The following is a 21461-nucleotide window of genomic DNA, read 5'->3' as shown; positions in this document are numbered from 1 at the left end:
AGAGATGTCATTGAAAGCAAATTGACCCCGCAACAATCTGGATTCAGGCCTCTCCACTCCACATGAGATCAACTATTACATCTACGCGCAGCCCTCACGAGACCCACCCTTGATTCGCGTACAGGTGCAGTAATCGTAGATTACACCAATGCCTTCGATACTGCAGACCGTGATCGAATAGTTAGTGCGATGCGAGAGATGGAACTCCCATCGCACATCATTCGATGGTCAGCATCTTTCCTGAAAGGACGACAAGCCAAAGTACAAGTAAACAGTAAATCCTCTCTCCCCTAATACACTTCAACCGCGGTATAAAACAGTGAACTGTTCTTGCCCAGCTTATGTTCATTACAGTAATGAACACCCTAATCAAACGATTATCGTAGGTTTCTTTATTTTTTCATGGATTTTTTTTTTTTTTTTTTGCTGATGTTCTCACGTAAACAGAGGCATCATAAACACTACACTGCAAAATGGACTAAACATAGGGGACGAATGGTCCAAAAACTATTTTATGGAAGTCAATGTAGAAAAAACGAAATACACCCTTTTTTGGATCATCAGACCCGAATTCCCTTCTCCCTTTAACTAAGCGGCATCCCTGTAGGTCCAGAGAAGTCCTCTAAAGTCCCAGGTGTCACTTTTCAAAACTACCGTGGCATGTCTACGCTTGTGGTACTTTTGAGGAAGGTAATTGGATTATGTGTCCCTAACTGTATATGATTGATATATGTTAAATTGTCCTCGAGTAGACTGTCGGGAATTATTTTCTTTTTTTAATTTTATTTCTGTGTTTGCATGGGTAGAGATAGGAACTATACTATCTTTTTATTTCTGTTTGTCTCTTTGCGTAGGAAAGAAGAGAGGTGATTAAAGGAGAGGTACATATACATATTCAAATATCTAGAGAAGAAAGAAAAGAAAAAAAACAGCAGCACCTGCTGCAACAACATAAAACGAAAAGAAGAATAACAGAAAGAAAGAAAAAGAGAAAAAAAAACGTTAGAAAAATAAAAAGAAAGTGATCACACCACACAGCTGTAAGATTATTTTGTAGGGGACATTGATGATTCTCACACTTGTAGAGGTGCAACACATAGGTGTACAACCAGAAGAAGCTCTACAGTGTGGAGCCCATACAACAGTGAATGAGAACCAGGAACTACATATACAAGATAAGGGAATCGACAATACTCTGCAATGCAACAACGGTGTGTGCCATTTGTCATTTTCTGCTCCTCCCAATATAGAAGTAGTCTCATCTGCACAGATGAGCGATGAGGCATCTGTAGAAGGTATCAAGCGAACATCGTGTTTAACCAACACAAATCTTCAGGATGTTGTCTTTACTGTACGTCAACAAGAAGAAGAAGAAAAAGTGCATATGGGGGAAGATTCAACCTACAAAGACTTGACCTTGGTCTGCGCTCTCTGGTTCCGGGAAACCTTACCGGTATTAAAACAATGCGCAAGAGAAGGAGTATCAGAAGGTTCCTCCACTGATGATTCTTCTTCATTTGCTCTTTCTCCACTATCACGTAGTGAAAGTGACAGTAACAGCAATGAGACTGATGTTTTAACAGAAAAAGTCAATTGGAAGCTTATAGCTGAGGGAAAACTTATGGTCATGAAGTATGGCCAACAAAAGGTAGAGTTTGTGGTGAATGAAGCTGGATCCAAGTACGGTGTGACCTCTGTGTTCATATCGTTTTTCGTACTGCCGCGGTTGGAAAGTACTATGGAAGAAAAGGCATCATTGAGGGAAACTATTGAGAAGAGTGTTGATCATCTAACACCTCTGATAGCATATGAAGTTTCTGATGCCCATTCTGTTGAAAAGGTACCTTCTTTAATAGTTGCTGATGATTCTGTGGATAGTTCTGTTGCTGTTCCTGCCGTTCCTCCTGCTGCTGCTGCTGTTACTACTAGTGTGGTTGATTCTCCCTCCAGTTCCTCCGTTGTTAAGAGCGGTGTAGATATAATACAATGTGTAGAAGAGACTCTCATTGAAGTGCCGACTAACGACACTGTGGGAGGTTTTGAATCTCTTTCACACCACACTGATAAGAGTGTGCGATGGCTACTGTTTGTTGAGATGTCCCCTTGGCATGGGAACTTGTCTATAGATCGTGACGGCAACATGGATACATCATCCAGTAGAATAAAACCACTGAATTGTAATAATAGTCATAATAATAATCATAATAATCATAATAATAGTAGTAGTTCTGATGCTGGTATCGCTAGGGATAGTGTATGGCGGTTAACTCTTTGCGGTGCACATCGCCGTGTGTTGGCGTGCGGTTCTGTTTTCCGCGGTTCCGTCTGTTCCCGCAGCGGTTGCACAGACATTGTGCTTGCAGTGGGGGATGCCATTCTTGCAGCTGCCGTGGTATCGCTGCAATTGCAGGTACTCCTTCCAGTCTCTACAGACCACACTAATAATAATAATAATAATAATAATAATAATAATAATAATAATAATAATAATAATAATAATAATAATAATAATAATAATAACGACCACAGCAACAATAACAACAATAATAGTAGTAGCATTAATGACAGAGATAATACGAAGGGGCATCTTTCCACTGCAGAAGAAGAGAAGAAGTTACTGCGATGGACTCCCGTTGCTGCCTCCAAACTGTTGCCTATTGCTGATCTCCTTGCTTCATCTATGGCTGTTTGTGTACATTTACTTCCATTATGTAAAGAAGCCGAACATACGGCCTTTACATGCGGTCTTCCTTTTCTCACCGGTCTGCGGCGGGGGATAAATGTATATGTGACCCTAGCTCAAGCACCAAAGGTGGTGGGTGCTGTAGATGATAAAGAATGGATAAGAGCACAAGAACGTGCGGCTGCTCCTCTTAATAGAACTCTACCTCACTTGATAGATTATCAATATTCACAGTTAAATCAGAAGAAGAAAGGAATATCACGTAAAAGAATAATGAGTTCCGTTGTACTGCATATCTCTGTTGCGGTATTGGAGCATTTATCTCATCATGTGGATTGTGGGGCGATGTATCCTTTAGTCACACTCTCAGTGAGTGGAGGACGCGAGGTTTTGCTAGAGACTATAGGAGATAATAAAACCATGACTTGTAATTGTTGTGATCATCTTATTACTTCTACTACTAGTAATACTAATAATACTGATGTTGATGTTAATAATGATGGTGAATGTATGCATCATTACACGACGAATGAAGAACTTCGACGGGCTCCTGTGATGATGTTTGATACTCGAATACACGTAACCTTTGATGAAACTCATCCTGTGCTGCTGCTCACATTACATAGTCCCGTTGCCCCAGAAGTGGTATTTGGACGTGCCATCTTTTCTCCCTTTATGTTAACCAAACAACAAGAGAAAGAAGAAGAAGAAGAAGAAGAGGGACGTATGTGGATTCCACTTTACAGTAATGGGAGTTCATCTCTTCACGCTAATGAAGATAATGGTGAGGTAGGACTAGCGTCATCATCATCAATGAGAGTAGGATGGATTTACTGCAGTTATGTATGTATATTCCCTGCAGAGGGACAACAAACATCCTCTTCCACGTGTGTGGCTTATCGTGAGTTCATGCAGCATCCTTTATTGTCTCCCGCCCCACTCACATTAGCGAAATACATCGCATCTCCTTACTTTACTATTCCATTGCAATGGAATTGTCTGCAATTAGAGATTATGGAGGCGGCGGATTTAAATAGAGAGTTCACGCAAGTCAAGAGAAGTTATGACAATAACACTAATAATATTAACAATAATAATAATAGAAATCATGTTTACGCCAAGGCACAAATGATTCCTCCACCCAATAATAATAATAATAATAATAATAATAATAATAATAATAATAATAACAACATTACAACTTCATTTACAACTCCTGTGGTAGTCTCGAATAATCCACGCTGGAACACTACTGGTATATTGCCAGTAACTTCACATACAACACATCTACTCATTCAAATCTTTAACTCGGTGGATGAGACATCACCTACAGCTGTGGAATGTGTGGGAGTTATTAATATTCCCCGTCTCGCCACTTCGTATTTCTGGACCACTTTAACAGGAGAGGCGTGGTTCCCTGTTGTGGCTACACGAAAAGATACACCACCCTACTGCGGAGCTCTACTGCTGCGTTGGTGCTTTAATAGTAATAATAATAATAATTATTATTATTATTATAATTATAGTTATGGTAGCAACAGTAATTACAGAAATAACAGCAATGTAGATGAATTACGTGAGCGGGCATTACGAATAGTTGGAGAGAGTCTTCGGCCTAATTGGTCTCTACCACTGCAAAGAGAACCTTGTGGTGTATTTTGGCTGCAATTACATCAATTAGAACTCATCTGGCCTTGGTTACTACACTGCACACGATGGACGGCACCTTTTTCATATCATTTAAGACAACCACCGGATGTATTTCTGCAGATCTCTTCGGATCACTACACACATGAAGTAATGATGTGGCCATTTGTAAATCCCTCAGTTAATGATACCCATATTAATAATAAGAAAAAGAATAATAATAAGAATAGTGTTATTGATTCTTCTGTATTTATTGTAAAGGCGCATGAGTCGGTTTGTTTACCGCTGGGCGATCGCATTAGTGTAAAAGTGTGCCATCGCTACAAGAGTTATTCTACTTCACTCTTCCATTCACTCCCTTTGGAGACTAATAATAATAATAATAATAATAATAATAATAATAATAATAATAATAATAATAATATTAATAATAAAGATGAAATAGTTATTCTTGGTGTTGGTCAGCTTCTGCTGTCGAGAGAGGATCAAACAGATTTTCTCACCTCTCAGCATCCCCGGTATGGAGTGATCCGCATTGAACCATCATCCCTGCAGCCCCACTGCACTGTACAATGTGGACTTTTATCTACACACATCTCTGCAGCCCGTGTGGCTCAACAAGAAGAGAAAAAACAACAAAAAGAAGAAGAGCGATGGACATGGGCCTCTTCACATTTATCAACAGTCGTGCAATTGTCGTTGGGATATGTAGTGGTGTTGAGTAATAGATATCAACAGTCCTATGCACAAGATACACCGCCGCGGTGGATTGTTGGTGTTAATGAGAGAATGCCTGATCGTAATAATAATAATAATAATAATAATAATAATAATAGTGGGGGTATCACAGTTCATTCACCAGTGGTGCTTAAAGGCAGAAATAATACCCTTTCTGGTGCTATTGAGAGTGAAAAAGAAACAAACACACGAATAACAAATAGATCTGTAGATAAGGAGATGATGTGTGAAGAAAGTACGGATTGTTTATATTTACATTGGCCTTCATTACCATTTATGATGAAACGACAACATCGTCCACCACTACCAATCATTGAACTTTTACTCTCTCGAACCATAAAAGATGATACCTTATCCGAAAATGATGTGGAGACTGCAGAGTTTGTGGGTTCTGTTAGACTTGACTTATCTTGCTGCTTTAAAGAAAATAAAGGGAGAGAGTTGTTTGCATTATATTCCTCATTCAACACAGATGAAACTACAGAAGGTGATGAGATGATTGGATGTGTGGAATTAAACTATATGCATAACTTCGTCAAGGAAAACATTGAGGATAACGAAGAAGAAGAAGAGTTTAATGATGATTATGAGAAGAAGAATAATTACAATAATACCAATCAACAATTACTTCTATTAACAATTGTACAAGCACGTTATTTACCACGAGAACCATTATTACCATCTTCTTTACAGAAAGAAAAAGAAGGTCTTCTCACATCATTTGTAGTTGGTGTTGAGAATACATCATGGCATACAAGAACTGAAAAGGGTTTAACGCCTCACTTTGATACTCGAATGATATTTGAATACAATAATATATTAACAGAGAAGGTTGGTAAATCTATTCAAGATGATGTCATTGAAGTTCGATTACAGATGTTGCCGGAGTTTACATTTAACCAGAATAATAACACCACCATTACCGGAGAGAGCAGTGATAATAAAAATAATAATAATAGTAATAGTAATAATAATAATAATAATAATGAGAGTTTAGAAGCGGGATTAGAACCATCGTTCATTACACCCTTTGCGATGTTGCGATTGCGATATTCCGATTTCCCTCCTGCTGGTGAAATGAGTGTTGGCCGTTGGATTCCACTGTTTGGATTCGATATTATGATGGGCGGCTTTTCTCTTCTCGTCGGTGAAGTCTTCATTCAATGGGGATGGTTTACACCCGCTGCCTGGGATCATATACGGCCATTGTCAGTGACCACATCTACATATCCATTCTCAAAAGAAGAAATAGAAATGGATAAGAGAGAGAAGGATAAAGGGTTAACATTACAAGAAAAGAGGGAAACAACAGAAATAACCGAAAGAAGAAGAAGAATAAGAAAGGAAGAAGAAGAAGAAGAAGATGATGAGTCTACTTCTATTCCATCTTTTCCACTTTACACAGCATTGCAGATACATGACTTTGTACCACTTGAGGATTCATTTCTTAATGAGATGCAGAAAAAGAATGAAAAGGAATTAACTCTCATGGTCTACATAGAGGAGGAGGAGGAGGAGGAGGAAGAGTGTAATTCCACAGAAATATCCTTTTCCGTTTCTTCACAAGAAGTAAAGAAACCCCAACAACAACGATATCAATATAAACAACAACGATATCAATATAAACAACGAGAAGAAGAAGTAGTTGGTGGTGTTGTTGGGATGAAATACGGAGCCCGTACGGGTCTCGCTGTATTTAACTCCACACAGGGACGTTGTTGTTGGATGGAGTTGTGTTTATTGCCTACATTACGTAATGCGAAGGGCACCTTGTGTATAAAGTTATGTTGCTGTGAATCTTCACCAACAGAGGATCATCATTCTACTAATAATATTAATAATACTATTAATATTAATAATATTAATAATATTACTGTATTGGGATTTGGTCGTCTTTGTGTGAGTGAAGTGTTTTCTCGTGCGGTTGTGGCTGTGCCGATATTCGCCGTTGGGGAAATTCAACCGTGTGGGATGTTAACAGTGACACTCCTGCAGTCTTCACTGTATACATACGAGGGAATGACCGTCTTCACAGGGAAACCACAAAGATGGATAGAAAATACTACTAATACTAACACTATTAATACTATTAAAGGGGATAATCATGATAGTAATGTGATTAGTAATCATCTCATGGAGGCGATGGATCATTTACATAATCAGCAGAAACAACAACAACAACAACAGCAGCAGGCGCCTCAGTATCCATCACAACATGAAATTCTTTTAATGGAATTCACTGTTCACAGTGTAGAGATACACGGCCGTAAAGTGTTACCAAGTAATGAAGATTGGGAACTCTCCTTGAGAACAGAGGTGGGATGGATAAATAGAGAAACACATCAATGGACATATTTAGAGCATTCTAATTATCATCATCATCATAATAATGATCATCATTCTTCTTCAACTTCATTAAGAGATAAAATGAAGAAATGGAGTGCCATTGTATCTGTACAGAATTTCTCTACAGTAGAAGTTTACTTGCGTCCTGTTACAACATCAAAAGTAACGGGTTGGATAAAGAAAGAGTTACAACCATCATCACCACAACCCATACATGGACGTTTTCTTCTTCTTTTACAAGGCTCTAATATGATTGGTGAGAAGTTTAATAAAACTTTCCTTGTAGAGTTAATGGAGTATACCGAATGTTTAATGTCTAACCCTACAAAGAGTGGAAATAATCATAGTATAAGAGAAGATGATGAAGAAGAAGAAGGTACATGGATTCCTGTTGGACGTCTCTACATCTCATCTAAACTGTTAGCCCAATCAAGTGTATTGTATGATCCACGTAAACTTTTCTTTACACACGCCCTTCACGTTGAAGTGACGGAACTTCTCGGTGTTGTTTGTGCCAATCATGATAAGAAACGAAAAATTAATAAGAAGAACAGTAAAGATAAGAAAATCATCCAAAGGAATGATGGACCTGTAGTATATATAAAGTTAAACTGTGGAGAGGAGAAGGCGGAGTCTTCATTACTTATACCACCTACTGTAGAGTTATCAAGAGAAAATGAAAAGACGACAAACAAGAAGAATAGAAAGAAGGATAATCCACATCTAGATAAAAATGGAAAGAACTCCAATGAAAATGAAAAGAATATTATAACGAGTATAAATGATAATTATACAATTCGCAGTTTCTCCAAACCGCTTGTATTTCTTAATTGTTCTCCCGAGTTCACTCATAAAGAGATGGTGGAATTATCCCTTTCACTACATCTTCTTCAGTCAACACGCATCCCTGCAAATAATAGTGAGAAATCATCCAAGATGTTTCTTATTGGTGAAGGTGTGGCCCATATCTCAATAATGAAGGAGTCAAATATAATGGAAATTAAACGTCAAGAAAATATAAAAACACAATGGGTACCTATTATGGGAAAAGGTGAAGAAAACACCACCACCACAACAAGAAGAAGAATGGCATATGCACATATACGGTATATATGGATATATCCCATTGTGACGATTGGAACGTGGCTAACATGTATTCGACTACGTGTATCTCAACAACCACAACAACAATCATGTACACCTCTACAAGATCCATTTCTTCTCTTTTTTATGCGTTTTCCAAATGGGACAACTTGTCATTTAACTCTTCATATCTTTTCAGATCCTCCGCATCTTCCTTATGAAGAGAATGAAAAAAAGAAGAAGAAGGGGATAAATAATACTACTAATACTAATAGTAATAATAATACTATTATTACTAGTAGCCGTGTGTGGTCCTTCGCATCTCTATTACTACCAATAGTTTGGCCGATGGGTGCATCTATTCAACGGGTTGAACTGCACGATCGAGTGACGGCTGGAGTGACGCGACATGTTGGCTCGCACAAATGGACCACACATGATACCGCAATGCTCTTCGCTCTTAAAGACAGAGAAAAGACTGGAAGAGAAAAGGAAGAAGAAGTAAAGAATGAAAGAACAACAACAAATACAAGTACTACATTAATGAATAGAAGTGTTGTGGACTCATCTGCTGGACATTGGTTGCGGTTTACAAACACTGGATATGAAGTTATGCTTGCCCGTTCACACCGTCCTCCTTCTCATCATTTACTTATCAAACATGATGTTGAGATTGGGAATAATTCACATCTACATGTACCATTTCATTGTTGGCCTGTTAAAGTTAAACTAAATCATATAAAGTCTGTTGGTAATGGAATAACTTTGGAGGCGGGTCATTTGTTGGTGAGTTGTCGTTTATCTCTTGGACGTTGGGAATCATCCACAACAAGTAAAAGAATAATAGAAAGAAGAATAATAGATGATTGGGAATGGGAGGAATTAAAAGGTGAAATGTTTGCCTCACAAATTGCGGTGGATCCAATGAGTGGAGCTGTAACCGCAACGTGGATGATAACATCCAATAATAATAATCATCATAAGAGTTGTCATTATCTCAATGATGTGTTTGTTCGCCCAATAGCAATTGAAGAACTCCGAAGTGGATGCGTGCGATATGCAGTTCGGGTGAATATCATTTGTCAAACACGATGTACTTCTCCAACCACAGAGGAATTATCAAAATCAAAAGAAAAATCAGAATTAACAGAAGCAACAGAGAGTAAACTCTATGGGGTACATACATCTATATTTACATTAGAGGACTCTTGTAATGATGTTTGTGGAGAAGTTCTGCTTACACTCACGGAGAGTACTGAATCTACAGAGATGAGAAGATCCACCCCGGAATGTACGGCATCTCATCTTACTATGGCCTGGTCCTTTGAACATGATAGAATGATAAATGTAGTACCAACATCACATCATAATAATAATAATAATAATAATAATAATAATAATAATAATAATACGTCTGCAGTGAAATTAAATGATATGCTGTTGCGTGCTTTAAAAGAGAAGAGTAATAAATCTCCCGGTATGTGCAGAAGTGTGCGGTATACCCCACAATTACCAGCATGGCAAATAACATTTATTGAAGTCTGTGACTTGCCAGTGATACTTACAACTTCAAATAATATTACTAATAATAATAATAATAATAATAATATTAGTAGTAGTGTTGGTGTTTATCCAGATGTGCCTGTTTTGGTTCACATCTCTGCAGAGAAACGCCCACACCGTCGTGGACGATCTCCACATTTACACAACTCTATGAAAAGAAAAGAGAAGGAACACTCGAATATACTCCCTATTCTCTCCACTAATGCAGTTCCCATGTCTTCTTTATATATATTACCACGACGACCTCTTTATACATTGCGGATGGAGTCTTATTGGTGTATTCCCCCGCGGCAGTGGATGGATCATCGCCGTCCATTACGTCTCACTATCTGGCAATTACTTTCTAATATAGATAAGTTTACATGTGTGTTGGGATTCTTGCGTGTGGATGCTATTCTGCGAGAGGCCTTTGCACAACTGCATAGTAGGATGCAGAGAGATCTTGTTAATTCAACAAGAGCGACGATAGGAGAGATGGTAACAGATTGGTATCCACTGCAGTGTGAAGTACTTCGACAAGAAGATGTGGGACGTATACGCTTAGGACTTCAACCTGTTGTTTATATGCCGGCATCTAAACATGCTTGTGAGGATCGTCGGTTATCGGTTTGTATGGAGGTGCAGCGTGTTACTGTTCTTTCTTCAAATAGTGTGGAACGATCACGTAATAAATATTCTCTGGGATTAGTGTTTTGTCCAGCAGGGAATTTAAGTTTATTATCGTGTAGTACAACACGTCTACAATCTCGTGTTCTTACTTCTCTTCCCTCAGCTACAGTTGCGGTGGATACAATAGATACAACGACATTGACTAATAATGATAGTGATAATAATAATAATAATGATAGTGATAATAATAATAATAATAATAAAGGAGCATTGCAAGAGTTGGTGGCACTCACACCATTACACACACTCCTCTTGGAGGACACACATTCTTTAAATGAGAGCGGGCAATACAGTAGTGATGATGATAATGATAATAGTAATAATGATAATGGAGGTGATGAGAATTGGTTGGGAATTGATATCCTTTTAGTAGAATGTAAAGGAAAAGAAGAAACTATTATGAATGATCATAATAATAATAATAATATTGGTGTAGAAACACTACATGATATTGGAGGTATTTCATCTGAGGATATTATACGTGTGTTGTCGTTTGAACGACTTGATTTGCGGCAAATCTCTCATCTCATATCTCAAACAAATCCCAATACTTCAGAAGAATTTTCTTCTTTCTCAAATGCCACCACGGCTGCTGCGGCTGCTGATGATTTCACAGTAATGTTGTGTAGTGACAGCACCTCTGATGTAATTAGTGTCCGTCTGCACGCACTTGTTCTCCCCATAATGAACGAAACTACAAATAAACAAGATAATATTCACACCCCAATGCGTATAAATTCACAATTCTTCTGTCTTGCAGATGAATACAATGAAGATAAGACAGCGTGTAGTGGTGTGGTGTGTGCAAGAGGTGGAAAAGTCTACAGAGTAGATATGAAGAAGGAATTCGAATGGGATGCAAGTGAACTACAACATGTTTGCTTTCATTCCCCTACAGGGGCTGTAGCCTTCAGTACACCAAAGATATACTTTAAATGGAAGAAGACTACTACTACTACTACTATGGAGATAAGGAGTACATCACGATCATCATTATCATCACGATCATCATCTAAATTAGTGTCGTTAGAAACACCAGAAGAAGAAAAAGAAAAAGAAGAGTCAACAATAATGCGTTTTATTCCATCTCAAGATCCTCACATCCGTCGGGTTGGACACACCACGTGGTTGTATGAAAACCGGTACATTGTGATAGATGGTGGTTGCTACCCAACAACAACAACAACAACAACAATAACAACAAAGCCCCAACCACCCAGAGGAAGTGGATGGAAAAAGAGACGATATAGAAGAAGAAGGTTTTCAGATCAATTAGCCGTTAGTGAGAGATCACTACAGTACATCTACGCCGGATCTCATGATCTCCTCCTCTACGACATTCAAGGACATAGTTGGCATGTTATGTATACATCAGAGGGGAAAGGTATAAAAGTTCAGGATAAAATAATAGCAGCAGCAGCAGAAGCAGCAGAAGAAGAAGAAGAAAAAACTCTTGATGTTATTGAGAAGGAGAAGGGTGAGTTTCAGCATGCTTTCCACTCTGCTGTGTTGATGGATGAAAGGGTATGGTGTTTTGGTGGTTGCTTTGTTCCGCAGAGTATGTGGAGTGAAGTTACTAAGAATAATCCCCACACTGAGGATCAGCAGCAGCAGAATCAACAGAAACACAAACAAGAAGAACAAAAGAGGAATGAAATCAATACAGAAGAAACACTGACCATATCAATAGAAGAACGAGCTGCCAATAGTAGACAAACATCCGTTCAGCAATTCGGTTCTATATCTGGTATAGTTCTTTCTAATCGATTGACATGTCTGAATCTTCCCACACGACAATGGAGTACAGTGACATCCATGCAACACCCAAAGCGGGAAACTGATCAAACAATAAACTCAACAACACAGTTTTCTTCTTCTTCTTTTCATTCCAATACTAAAGATTTCTGTATTGTTAAGACACCGCTTTCATCTGCACCGCCACCAATTGCCTGTCACACAGCTGTAGCATGGAAGGAACACATGTATGTATTTGGTGGATTGCAAGAGAGAATACAAAAAGATGATAATAGTGATAATAAAACTGTGGTTATACTCAGTGATTCGCTTTATGTATTTCATACGATCCGTCTTACATGGAGTTTACTCTCTCTATCTCCTGTAATAAATGTTAATGAGGATAATACAGATAATACCTGTAAAGAGAGAGAGAAAGGTGTTTGGAATTGGCCTTGTGCACGTTACGGTCATGCTGCTGCTGCTGTACCAGAACACCCCCAAGGTGCTTTTGTGATCTTTGGAGGATCTACTTCTCTTTTAGGAGGTAGTAAATCTTCCTTTTCTTCTTCTTATTCTCCTTCTTCTAATACAGTTGGGATTCACTGTGCGTTTGATGAGCTTCTTTGGGTGTATTATGCAGCTTCTGGGTATTGGCAGAGAATTCGCGTGCCGTCATCCATTCCACTTACACGGCGTCTATTTTCCTCTATGCATGTAGTGAAGTTATCTGGAGATGCATGGAATTCTTATACTATTGTGGTGGCAGGAGGAATCCACTCAACATACGTGGAACAACAGTATCATCATCATCAACAAGAACAGCAACAAAGGAGGAAGAAGGATGAGGATGAGGAGGTAAAATTGCCAAAAGTTATGGAAACAGAACCAGCAAGAAGAGAAATAACTGCTTCTTTGGTATTAGAGGAAGCAATGCGGTGTATTATTTCTGCTGCACTAGTCTCTCCAATATGTGGAACAGTATGGTTCATGATGGAGGAGAGAGATATTGGTAGTGGTATTCAATAGACATGTGCAAAGAAAGAGAGAGAGAAAGGGAGAGACGAACTGTATACTGATATGTGAATTAGCGTAACTAATAACGTCTTTTTTTTGTTTTTGTTGTTTTCTTTTCTTCTTATTTTCTTTGTTCTTATCTTGGGTTGTACTGAGTCTTTTAAGCACTGATCTTTTTTTTTGTTTTTTGTTTTTTCTTTCTTCTTTTACCAAAAACGTCTTGCTGCCTAATACTACCATTTATGATAATACTACCATTTATGAGTAAGTGAGTGAGTGAGGGAGTGGGTAATTGATTGAGAGAAGGGAAGGAGTATTTGGGCTCTGAGACTGAAGTATATCAGTACATTTCTAGGGAAGAAAGACGGACTAATTGCAAAGAAGAGAGAGAGGAACTTAGTAAAAATAACAAATAATATTAGCAACGAGAAGAATATTTGGGCTGCCTGTAATGTGGCGACGCGAAGGCTACACTATATCCACTGTTCCTTACCGTCGTACTACTACCACTCTTATGTCAAGACTGTTGTTGTTGCTAGCCCTTTTGCTAGTACTAGTTCAACTGCAGGGGGTAGTCTCTGCAGCGGAAACTGATGGAGGTGAAGAAGATTTTTACGAGGTTCTCGGTCTTAGCAAGGAGCGTGAAGATGCGAGTGAGCGGGATATTAAATCTGCATGGCGACGGCTGTCTAAGAAGCATCACCCTGACCTTGCTGGAGAGTCACAGCGAGAATTGTACCAGCGGATTCAACGTGCCTATGAAGTACTTGGAGATCGCAAAAAGCGTAAGGTGTATGATATTCTTGGTGTTGATGGACTGAAGCGTTTTGAGCATCCGGAGGATCAACAACAACAGATGCATCCTTTCTTTGCTTTCTTTGGCGGTGGGGCCTCATCCCAGTCCGCAGATCGTGGGAAGAATGAGGATATGCTGTTGCTTGTGCCGTTGGCGGATGTGTATACTGGGGCTGCCCACACGGTGCGTCTCCCCCGGACCAAAATCTGCCGTGCCTGTCACGGGAGCGGGGCCCACAGCCGTAGTGACTTGCAGACCTGCGAGCACTGCGGGGGGAGCGGCCACGTGGTGCGGCGCGTGCAGTTGGCGCCCGGCTTTGTGCAGCAGTTGTCGCAGGCGTGCGGGCACTGCGGGGGTCGTGGGCGCGTGGTGCGGCGGCGGTGCGAGCCGTGCGGGGGGCGCGGGGTCGTGCGGGGGACGGCGGCGTTGAGTGTCGACGTGGAGCGGGGGGCGGCGGAGGGTCTCGCGCTGGTCTTTGAGCTCGAGGGCGACCAGCAGCCCGGGCAGGTGCCGGGGGACGTCATTTTGACCCTCGCCACCGCCCCCCACCCGCTCTTCACCCGCCAGGAGGACCACCTCACCACCACCGTCACCCTCACGCTGAAGGAGGCTCTGCTGGGCTTTGAGAGGCGCCTCACACACCTGGACGGGCATGTAGTCGAACTCACCGCCACAGGGGTCACTCAGCATGGGGATAGGCAGATTATCGAAGGGGAGGGCATGCCAAAACACCACGTCCCATCAGAAAAGGGAAATCTATACGTTATTTACCATGTAGAACTCCCTAGTTTGCTTACCACGGCGCAGCGGGAGGCGGTGGAACGCCTGTTGGACTAAGAGGAGAGAGAGAGAGAGGGGAGAGGGGGAGGAGTGGTCGTTGTTGTCGTCGTCGTGGAAAAGAGCCCTTACAGAAGAATGATTCTCACATTGTGTATGTTTTGCTGTTCTTCTTATCCTCCCTCATGGAGGATGAGGAGAAAGTGAGGTAAAAAAAAAAATAATAATAGTGATGATAAATAATGATGATGACGCGTATTACAATCCAACCTCGTACAGGCAAGCAGATAATAAAAAAAAAAATAGCAGCAAAAGGTGGGCTACGTCACAAGTACTCTTTGTCATATCATTCTTGAAGATCCATAAATATTTGAGTATTGACTGTACAACCTAGTCGAGTAGTATGCAAGTGTTTGTGGGTATCTGTGGAATGGAGAGAAATGAAGGAATAAAGATATATATATAATTGACCATTACCACTACCAATATCATCACTACTACCAAGTCTTACTGACGAACGAAAAAAATTACCAAATATTGATACTCTTTCTCTCTTAAAAAAAAAAAAAAAATGCTTTCTTTGCATCAGCGTTACCGATGCTGTAACTGACTGTTTTTTTTTTTTTTTTAAGATTCCTATTTGCTTTGTTTATTATTATTCTTGTTATTATTATTATTGGTTCATTCTGTCTGTGTTGTTATCTTTTTTTTTTTCCCCGCTTCGATTCTTGGTTCTTCATTCTGGTATGGCTTATAGCGCTAAAAAAGCCAGAAGAAGGGCAACATCACCATATTACCTAGAGTAGAACGGCCGCTAAGCGCAAGCGGCAAACCTTCATCAATCAAGGCCTATTTAAAAGGAAAAAAAAGAAAAAAAAACGAGATAAAACGAATAGAAGCACATTTTACACAGAGTAACACATCATACACACTTGTGTCTGTAGTATAAATTCTTATACAAGTATACATACAGAGAGAAAGAGAGAGGTAGGGAAGAGAGAGAGAGAGAGAAATGCCAGGTGCTCCTCTCTTTGCCCTTACAGGGCGTGGGAATGACGTTAAACGAGCACGTGATTTAATTAACTCCATTGGTGGAGTATTTGCCACAAGAGAAAGTGATGCGGAGTTTCTCGTAGTGTTGAAAGGTGCAGGACGACGCAAAGTCGAAGAATTCTGCGAGCAAGCCAAGAAACATATGAGTACAGAAGCTGGTGGTCACAGTAGTGTTTTGAGTAACGGCTCCCATAAAGTTGGACGCTTATTACTACTCGATATGCTGGAGGAGTGGAGTAGGCGAGGAACCGTTCCGCAGCGTCATGTAAGTATAGAGGATGTGGAGAAGATGAATCTCCTGCCCAATGCAGCAGCGGCAATAGCGGGAACAAGGAATGATCAAGGACGACGTTCTTATGATGTTCCTGAGGGATTTTTGAAACGTTCTCGTTTAGTACTAGACGCAGAAGGCAATGCAGTAGATGAGTCAGACAATGCTGTACTTCTTAAAAATAATCGGAAACCACCACCATCAACACCATTACAGAAACTCATCTCAGCATCACCTTCTGTACCTCTTTCCAATGCTGTTATTATTAATCTTGATGATTCTCCTGATCCTCCTAAGTTTGAAAAATGCAAAAAGTATAGAACCTTATTGTTAGATGATGAGAGTCCACCACAAAAAAAGACTGAGGGTAGGTTAAATCTGCCTACAAAGAGTGAAACTGTCATTAATCCAATGCGAGCTGCATTTCGCCAACGGACTAAGCCAGACTGGGATACTTATTTTAGTGATGGACCTACCAAAACGGAAGATATCACTAAACATAATAGCAATAAAGAAGACTACACGAGTAACATGGGAAAAAATGGTCATGTAGACTCTCATGATAGTTGTGTTGCCACCACATCAAGTCCATCACTCTCCCTGCGATCTTCAACAAATGGAATTCGACCACCAGAGAAGGTACGTGAGAGTGCAAAGACAGTTGTTTCAGATATCACTAAAGAAAAGAAAAATGGAGTTGAATTGACGTTTAATTTTACAAAGCCTACACCTCAAACCCGCTCAAGACCTTTATTATCTGAGAGCAAAAAGAATAATAATAGTCAGAACTCCACCAAACCTACAACCACAACCGTTACAGTAAATGATACAGAAAAAAAGAAGACAGAACTGGATGAGAAACGGTGTACTCAACAACAACAAAAGAAACAGAAGCAACAACAACATCAACAACCACAACCACAACCACAACAGCATCCGAGTCATCAAGATCGTCGTACAACAATTAATCGACCTTCTTCACTGGATACCCGCAATTCACGGCAAAGTAAAATACCTCGCGATGATATACCCTGTAGAAAGACGGGTAGCGGTGTTCTCGCGAGTGATGGAACATTTGGAACTCCACCTCCACTTCCTCCGCGTCCAAATGACGCCGGTATGACTCGTACCACCACAACGGTAGTGCCTACAGGACGAAAGACTACGACTACATCCTCTGGACGCTTTTCTAAACCCTCTTCGTCATCTGTATCATCTAATTCTGCTGCCAATCGCAATACTACTACTAATACTAATAATACTAATAGTACTGACCCAATGTTAAAACGTATTAAGCAAAGTTCATATTGTAATGGTATTCCTGAAGAGACATGTGTGGCGGTTCTACAACAAATTGTGGATCGGGCATGCCCTGTCAGTTTTAATAGTATAGCTGGACTTGAGGTGTGCAAGCGGATCTTATACGAAGCGATTATTCTCCCTGCGAAGTGTCCACAACTATTTACAGGTTTACGAAGACCATGTTCGGGACTTTTGTTATTTGGACCTCCAGGTAATGGTAAGACACTTCTTGCCAGTGCCGTAGCAAAGGAGTGTGGTACAACTTTTTTCAGCATCTCCGCTGCTGCAATTACCAGTAAATGGGTTGGAGAGAGCGAAAAGATGGTGCGAGCGTTGTTTGCTGTTGCCAGGGCTTTAGCACCAAGCACTATATTTGTGGATGAAATTGATGCATTGTTGCAGGCACGCGGTAGCCAACACGAGGGAGAAGGCTCTCGCCGTATTAAGACAGAGTTTCTTGTGCAGATGGATGGGGCTGGTAATGACAATCATGAGGCACGAGTTTTAGTGATGGGAGCAACAAATCGTCCTTTTGATCTTGATGAGGCAATTATTCGGCGATTTCCAAAACGTGTGTTTGTGCCGTTACCTGATGCGGCTGCACGTGAACAGATACTTAAGTCATTGTTGAATACAGAAGAAACTCCTAACAACCTCACACCAGTAGCATGGCAACGGGTTATAGACCTTACAAATGGATATAGCGGGCATGATTTGCGGCAACTCTGCGAAGAGGCGGCGATGATTCCAGTTCGTGAGTTGCTCGCAGAGAAACTTCGAAATGGAGAAGATTTAGGTGAAAATGTTTTACACCACAATCTGCTACGACCGCTAACGTTGCAGGATGTGGAAGTCTGCGTGCAGGCGCGTCACCCCAGTTGCTGTCTCAAGCAGCTAAAGGCATTGGAAGAGTGGAGCGACACATACGGATGCAAGTAAACAATATTTTACGCATTGGTTGAGGAAAAAAATTCTTTTCTTTTTTTTTTGTTATTGTTTTTAAGTTTGTTTCTGGATAAGGGGATAGGGCAGAAGTGTTCTTTATTTAATTCTTTCGCTTTTTCTCCTTTTTTTTGCTTCTTTTTTTCCTTTTTTTTCCTTCTTTGTGTTTGGTCTTTTCTCGTTTGCCTTTATTATTATTGTTATTGGACATCCTGGCCTATTCTTCTTCTTTACCGCGTTGACGTGAAGCGCGAAGATGAGAAAAAATGATTCCAGTCTTCTAAGGGAAGTGGCATAACATTATGATAAGACCATTCATATAGTCGACTCTTTTTTTTTTTTCTTTTTTGCGCCATCTTTCCGTTGTCTATGCTGGTCTTTCTATCTGAAATTTCTATTTGGACTTCTACATCTGTGTCTGTGTGTCTGTGTTAGTTGTTTGCACATGAGAATAAGAATGCTGTTTGCTATTCTCTCCATTCTGCAGGAGAAGGAGGAGTAGGAGGATGTGGAGGAGCATCACGAACCTCTCCTTTTCATAAAAGAAAACGGGGTATATACCTCCTTACAAAAACGAGAGAAAAAAGTATCGTATTAGTATGTTTTTTTCTTTTTTCTTTCTTTTCTCTTTTCTTACACTCCATGGGGGAAAAAATAAAGAATCGTGTTCTAACTGTTTTAGGGGGGTGGTAGCTAATCGAAGAAGAAAGAAGAAGAAAAAGCAAAAAAAAGGATAACACTTATAAGGCACCTTAAAACTGTAGCAAACACTTCATCAGAGAAAGAATTATCTAAAATAGGACGTCTGGTCTAAAAATAATGGAGAACATGCAGGATATATGGCGTTGCATTCTTCTACAGCAGTTACCCGGTGAAACTGTAGAAGTTCAAAAGTTTGACTCAGTGGAAGGGATGTTGTGAATTGACAGCTGTATATATTGAAGGAGAAACTTCTGCAGGAATTAATGGGTCCCACGATGCGAACCACGTTTGTTTCACGTGATCCTAGGACTGTGTGTGCGTACCGGGAAACGCAGGGTAAACTTTCGCAGGTATTGGAGCGTCTGGAGACAGCACGTGATACACTCAGTCATGTCAACCTCAATTTTGTGAATGCCGTATCTCCATGCGTATGTGTCACAGTCATCTGCAAGGTTAGATAAGAGAATGATGTTTATCAAACCAGATTGCTACGATTTCTGTCTTTCTATGAATTTTTACTGGTCTCTACCATCATTGCAGAGGGGAATTGTTTTTTTCATCCTTCAACCCATTACCGGAAATGATAACGGAAAGGAAAAGAGTGGCAATAAAATGTTGACCAAAAAGAAAAAAAAAAAAAAAAGAGAGATCAGAAGAGAATTACTGCGATGGGGAAATGATCTGTGGAAGAGAAATATGAAAAGAAAAAAAAGAATGAATAAGGAGTCCTACGACTATGGACGTGGCGAGATGGTCGAGTGGTCTAAGACGTTGGATTAAGGTTCCAATCCTTCCGAGGGCGTGGGTTCAAACCCCACTCTCGTCAAAGTTTTTGTTTTTTCCCTTTTCCCCTCAAAAAATAAAAAAAAATGAAATTTATACATGTTTTAATAACCAGAGACCTTAATCACCCATATATATATAAAAAAAAAAAAAAGGGTTTTGTATTTGTTTTTTTTGGTTTTTGTGTTTCCTCTTTAATTCTTTTGGGTACGATGTCATCATTTATTAATTAAAAAAAAAAACAAAAAAAAGGTCGATGGAGTTCAGTACAGCTCTCGAATTTTTTTTCTTTTTTTTTTTGTATATGTGTGGGCTATATATTATTCTTTCAGTCCATATGCTAGTTTCTGAAATAATGATTTTTTTTTTTTCTTTTTCTTTTTCGTTTTGCCTCCACAAAGTTTTCACTCAAAGAGTTCTAAAAATATCCTAGGTAATACCATTTGGTCAAACAATATTTCCCCTGATAAACAGTGATGATGACGGACGACGTAGTAGTGGGGGTAAGCCGTGGATTAGATGTTCATAGGACAAGACCATGTTGCATTATTACACGGCAGTCGCCCGGTGAAACTGTGGAAGTTCAAAAATTTGATTCAGCTGAAGGGGCGCTATCATTTACACGAAAACTCTCTACTGGCCAGGATAATTCTTTTATGTGGGTGGATCTGCAGGGAACTGGGATGGAGCAGAACCGGCGTGTGCTGCAGCTGCTCTTCCCCGAGATGCAGTCGAGTCAGATGGAGGCGGTGCTTGACGCGGACGCGGAGGATGTGGTGGAGCTGCAGCCGGTCAAGGGGCAATATCTCATTGGGAGTCTCGCGTGTGCGCGGGGGCGGGGGCGGGGTCTCTCCTCCACCTCCACAGCCGATGGAGATGCGGAGGGGGATGCCATCTCGTGTTCGTTTGCATGCAGCGAACGGTGTCTCGTGACAGTGCACACAGCCCCGTTTGTGGGTTTGGCAGAACTGCTGTGTCATGTGGAGGTGGAAGGAGGCCGCAAACGTCAAGGGAGACAGCCCATGGGCCGTGAGTCTCATGGTGCTGTTGATATCTTAAGAGGCTCTGCAGTTCTGTGTGCACTGATATGCTTTACCTGTGAGACATACCTCCCTGATCCAACTTCGCTAATTAGTGAGGTTGACTGTATTGATGAGATTGTAATGTTGGTTGCACCCGGAAAGCGTGATCAGGCTGATTTATTGCGTCGTATCTCTGTACTGCGTCGCCGCATGGCTGCTGTAAATCGACAGCTATATATGAAGGAGAAACTTCTGCAGGAATTAATGGGTCCCACGATGCGAACCACGTTTGTTTCACGTGATCCTAGGACTGTGTGTGCGTACCGGGAAACG

At 40.4% G+C, this 21461-nt stretch overlaps 4 protein-coding genes across 4 annotated transcripts; all 4 read left to right on the top strand.

Moving 5' to 3' along the window:
• Positions 1–1066: 1066 nt before the first annotated feature.
• Positions 1067–13492, top strand: TM35_000331850 (uncharacterized protein; the record flags this gene model as incomplete). Its single annotated transcript, XM_029028941.1, has 1 exon — positions 1067–13492. The coding sequence occupies one exon, from the start codon at positions 1067–1069 to the stop codon at positions 13490–13492; it is 12426 nt and encodes a 4141-aa protein (XP_028879794.1).
• Positions 13493–13931: 439 nt separating this feature from the next.
• Positions 13932–15113, top strand: TM35_000331840 (heat shock protein DnaJ; the record flags this gene model as incomplete). The annotated part of the gene is made up of 1 exon (XM_029028940.1): positions 13932–15113. One exon carries the CDS (start codon positions 13932–13934, stop codon positions 15111–15113), a length of 1182 nt encoding a protein of 393 aa, XP_028879793.1.
• A 952-nt stretch (positions 15114–16065) lies between these two features.
• On the top strand, positions 16066–18618 carry TM35_000331830 (putative AAA ATPase; the record flags this gene model as incomplete). Its single annotated transcript, XM_029028939.1, has 1 exon — positions 16066–18618. The coding sequence occupies one exon, from the start codon at positions 16066–16068 to the stop codon at positions 18616–18618; it is 2553 nt and encodes an 850-aa protein (XP_028879792.1).
• A 1964-nt stretch (positions 18619–20582) lies between these two features.
• On the top strand, positions 20583–21461 carry TM35_000331820 (MGT2 magnesium transporter; the record flags this gene model as incomplete). The annotated part of the gene is made up of 1 exon (XM_029028938.1): positions 20583–21461. A coding segment is annotated over one exon (879 nt), but the record flags the coding sequence as incomplete, so codon positions are not given.

Source organism: Trypanosoma theileri (assembly GCF_002087225.1).
Source record: "Trypanosoma theileri isolate Edinburgh chromosome Unknown TM35_Tth_33_V1, whole genome shotgun sequence".
In the NCBI taxonomy this organism is placed as follows: domain Eukaryota; phylum Euglenozoa; class Kinetoplastea; order Trypanosomatida; family Trypanosomatidae; genus Trypanosoma; species Trypanosoma theileri.
Note: the sequence above shows the minus strand (reverse complement) of the source record. Positions and strands in the feature narration are given on the sequence as shown.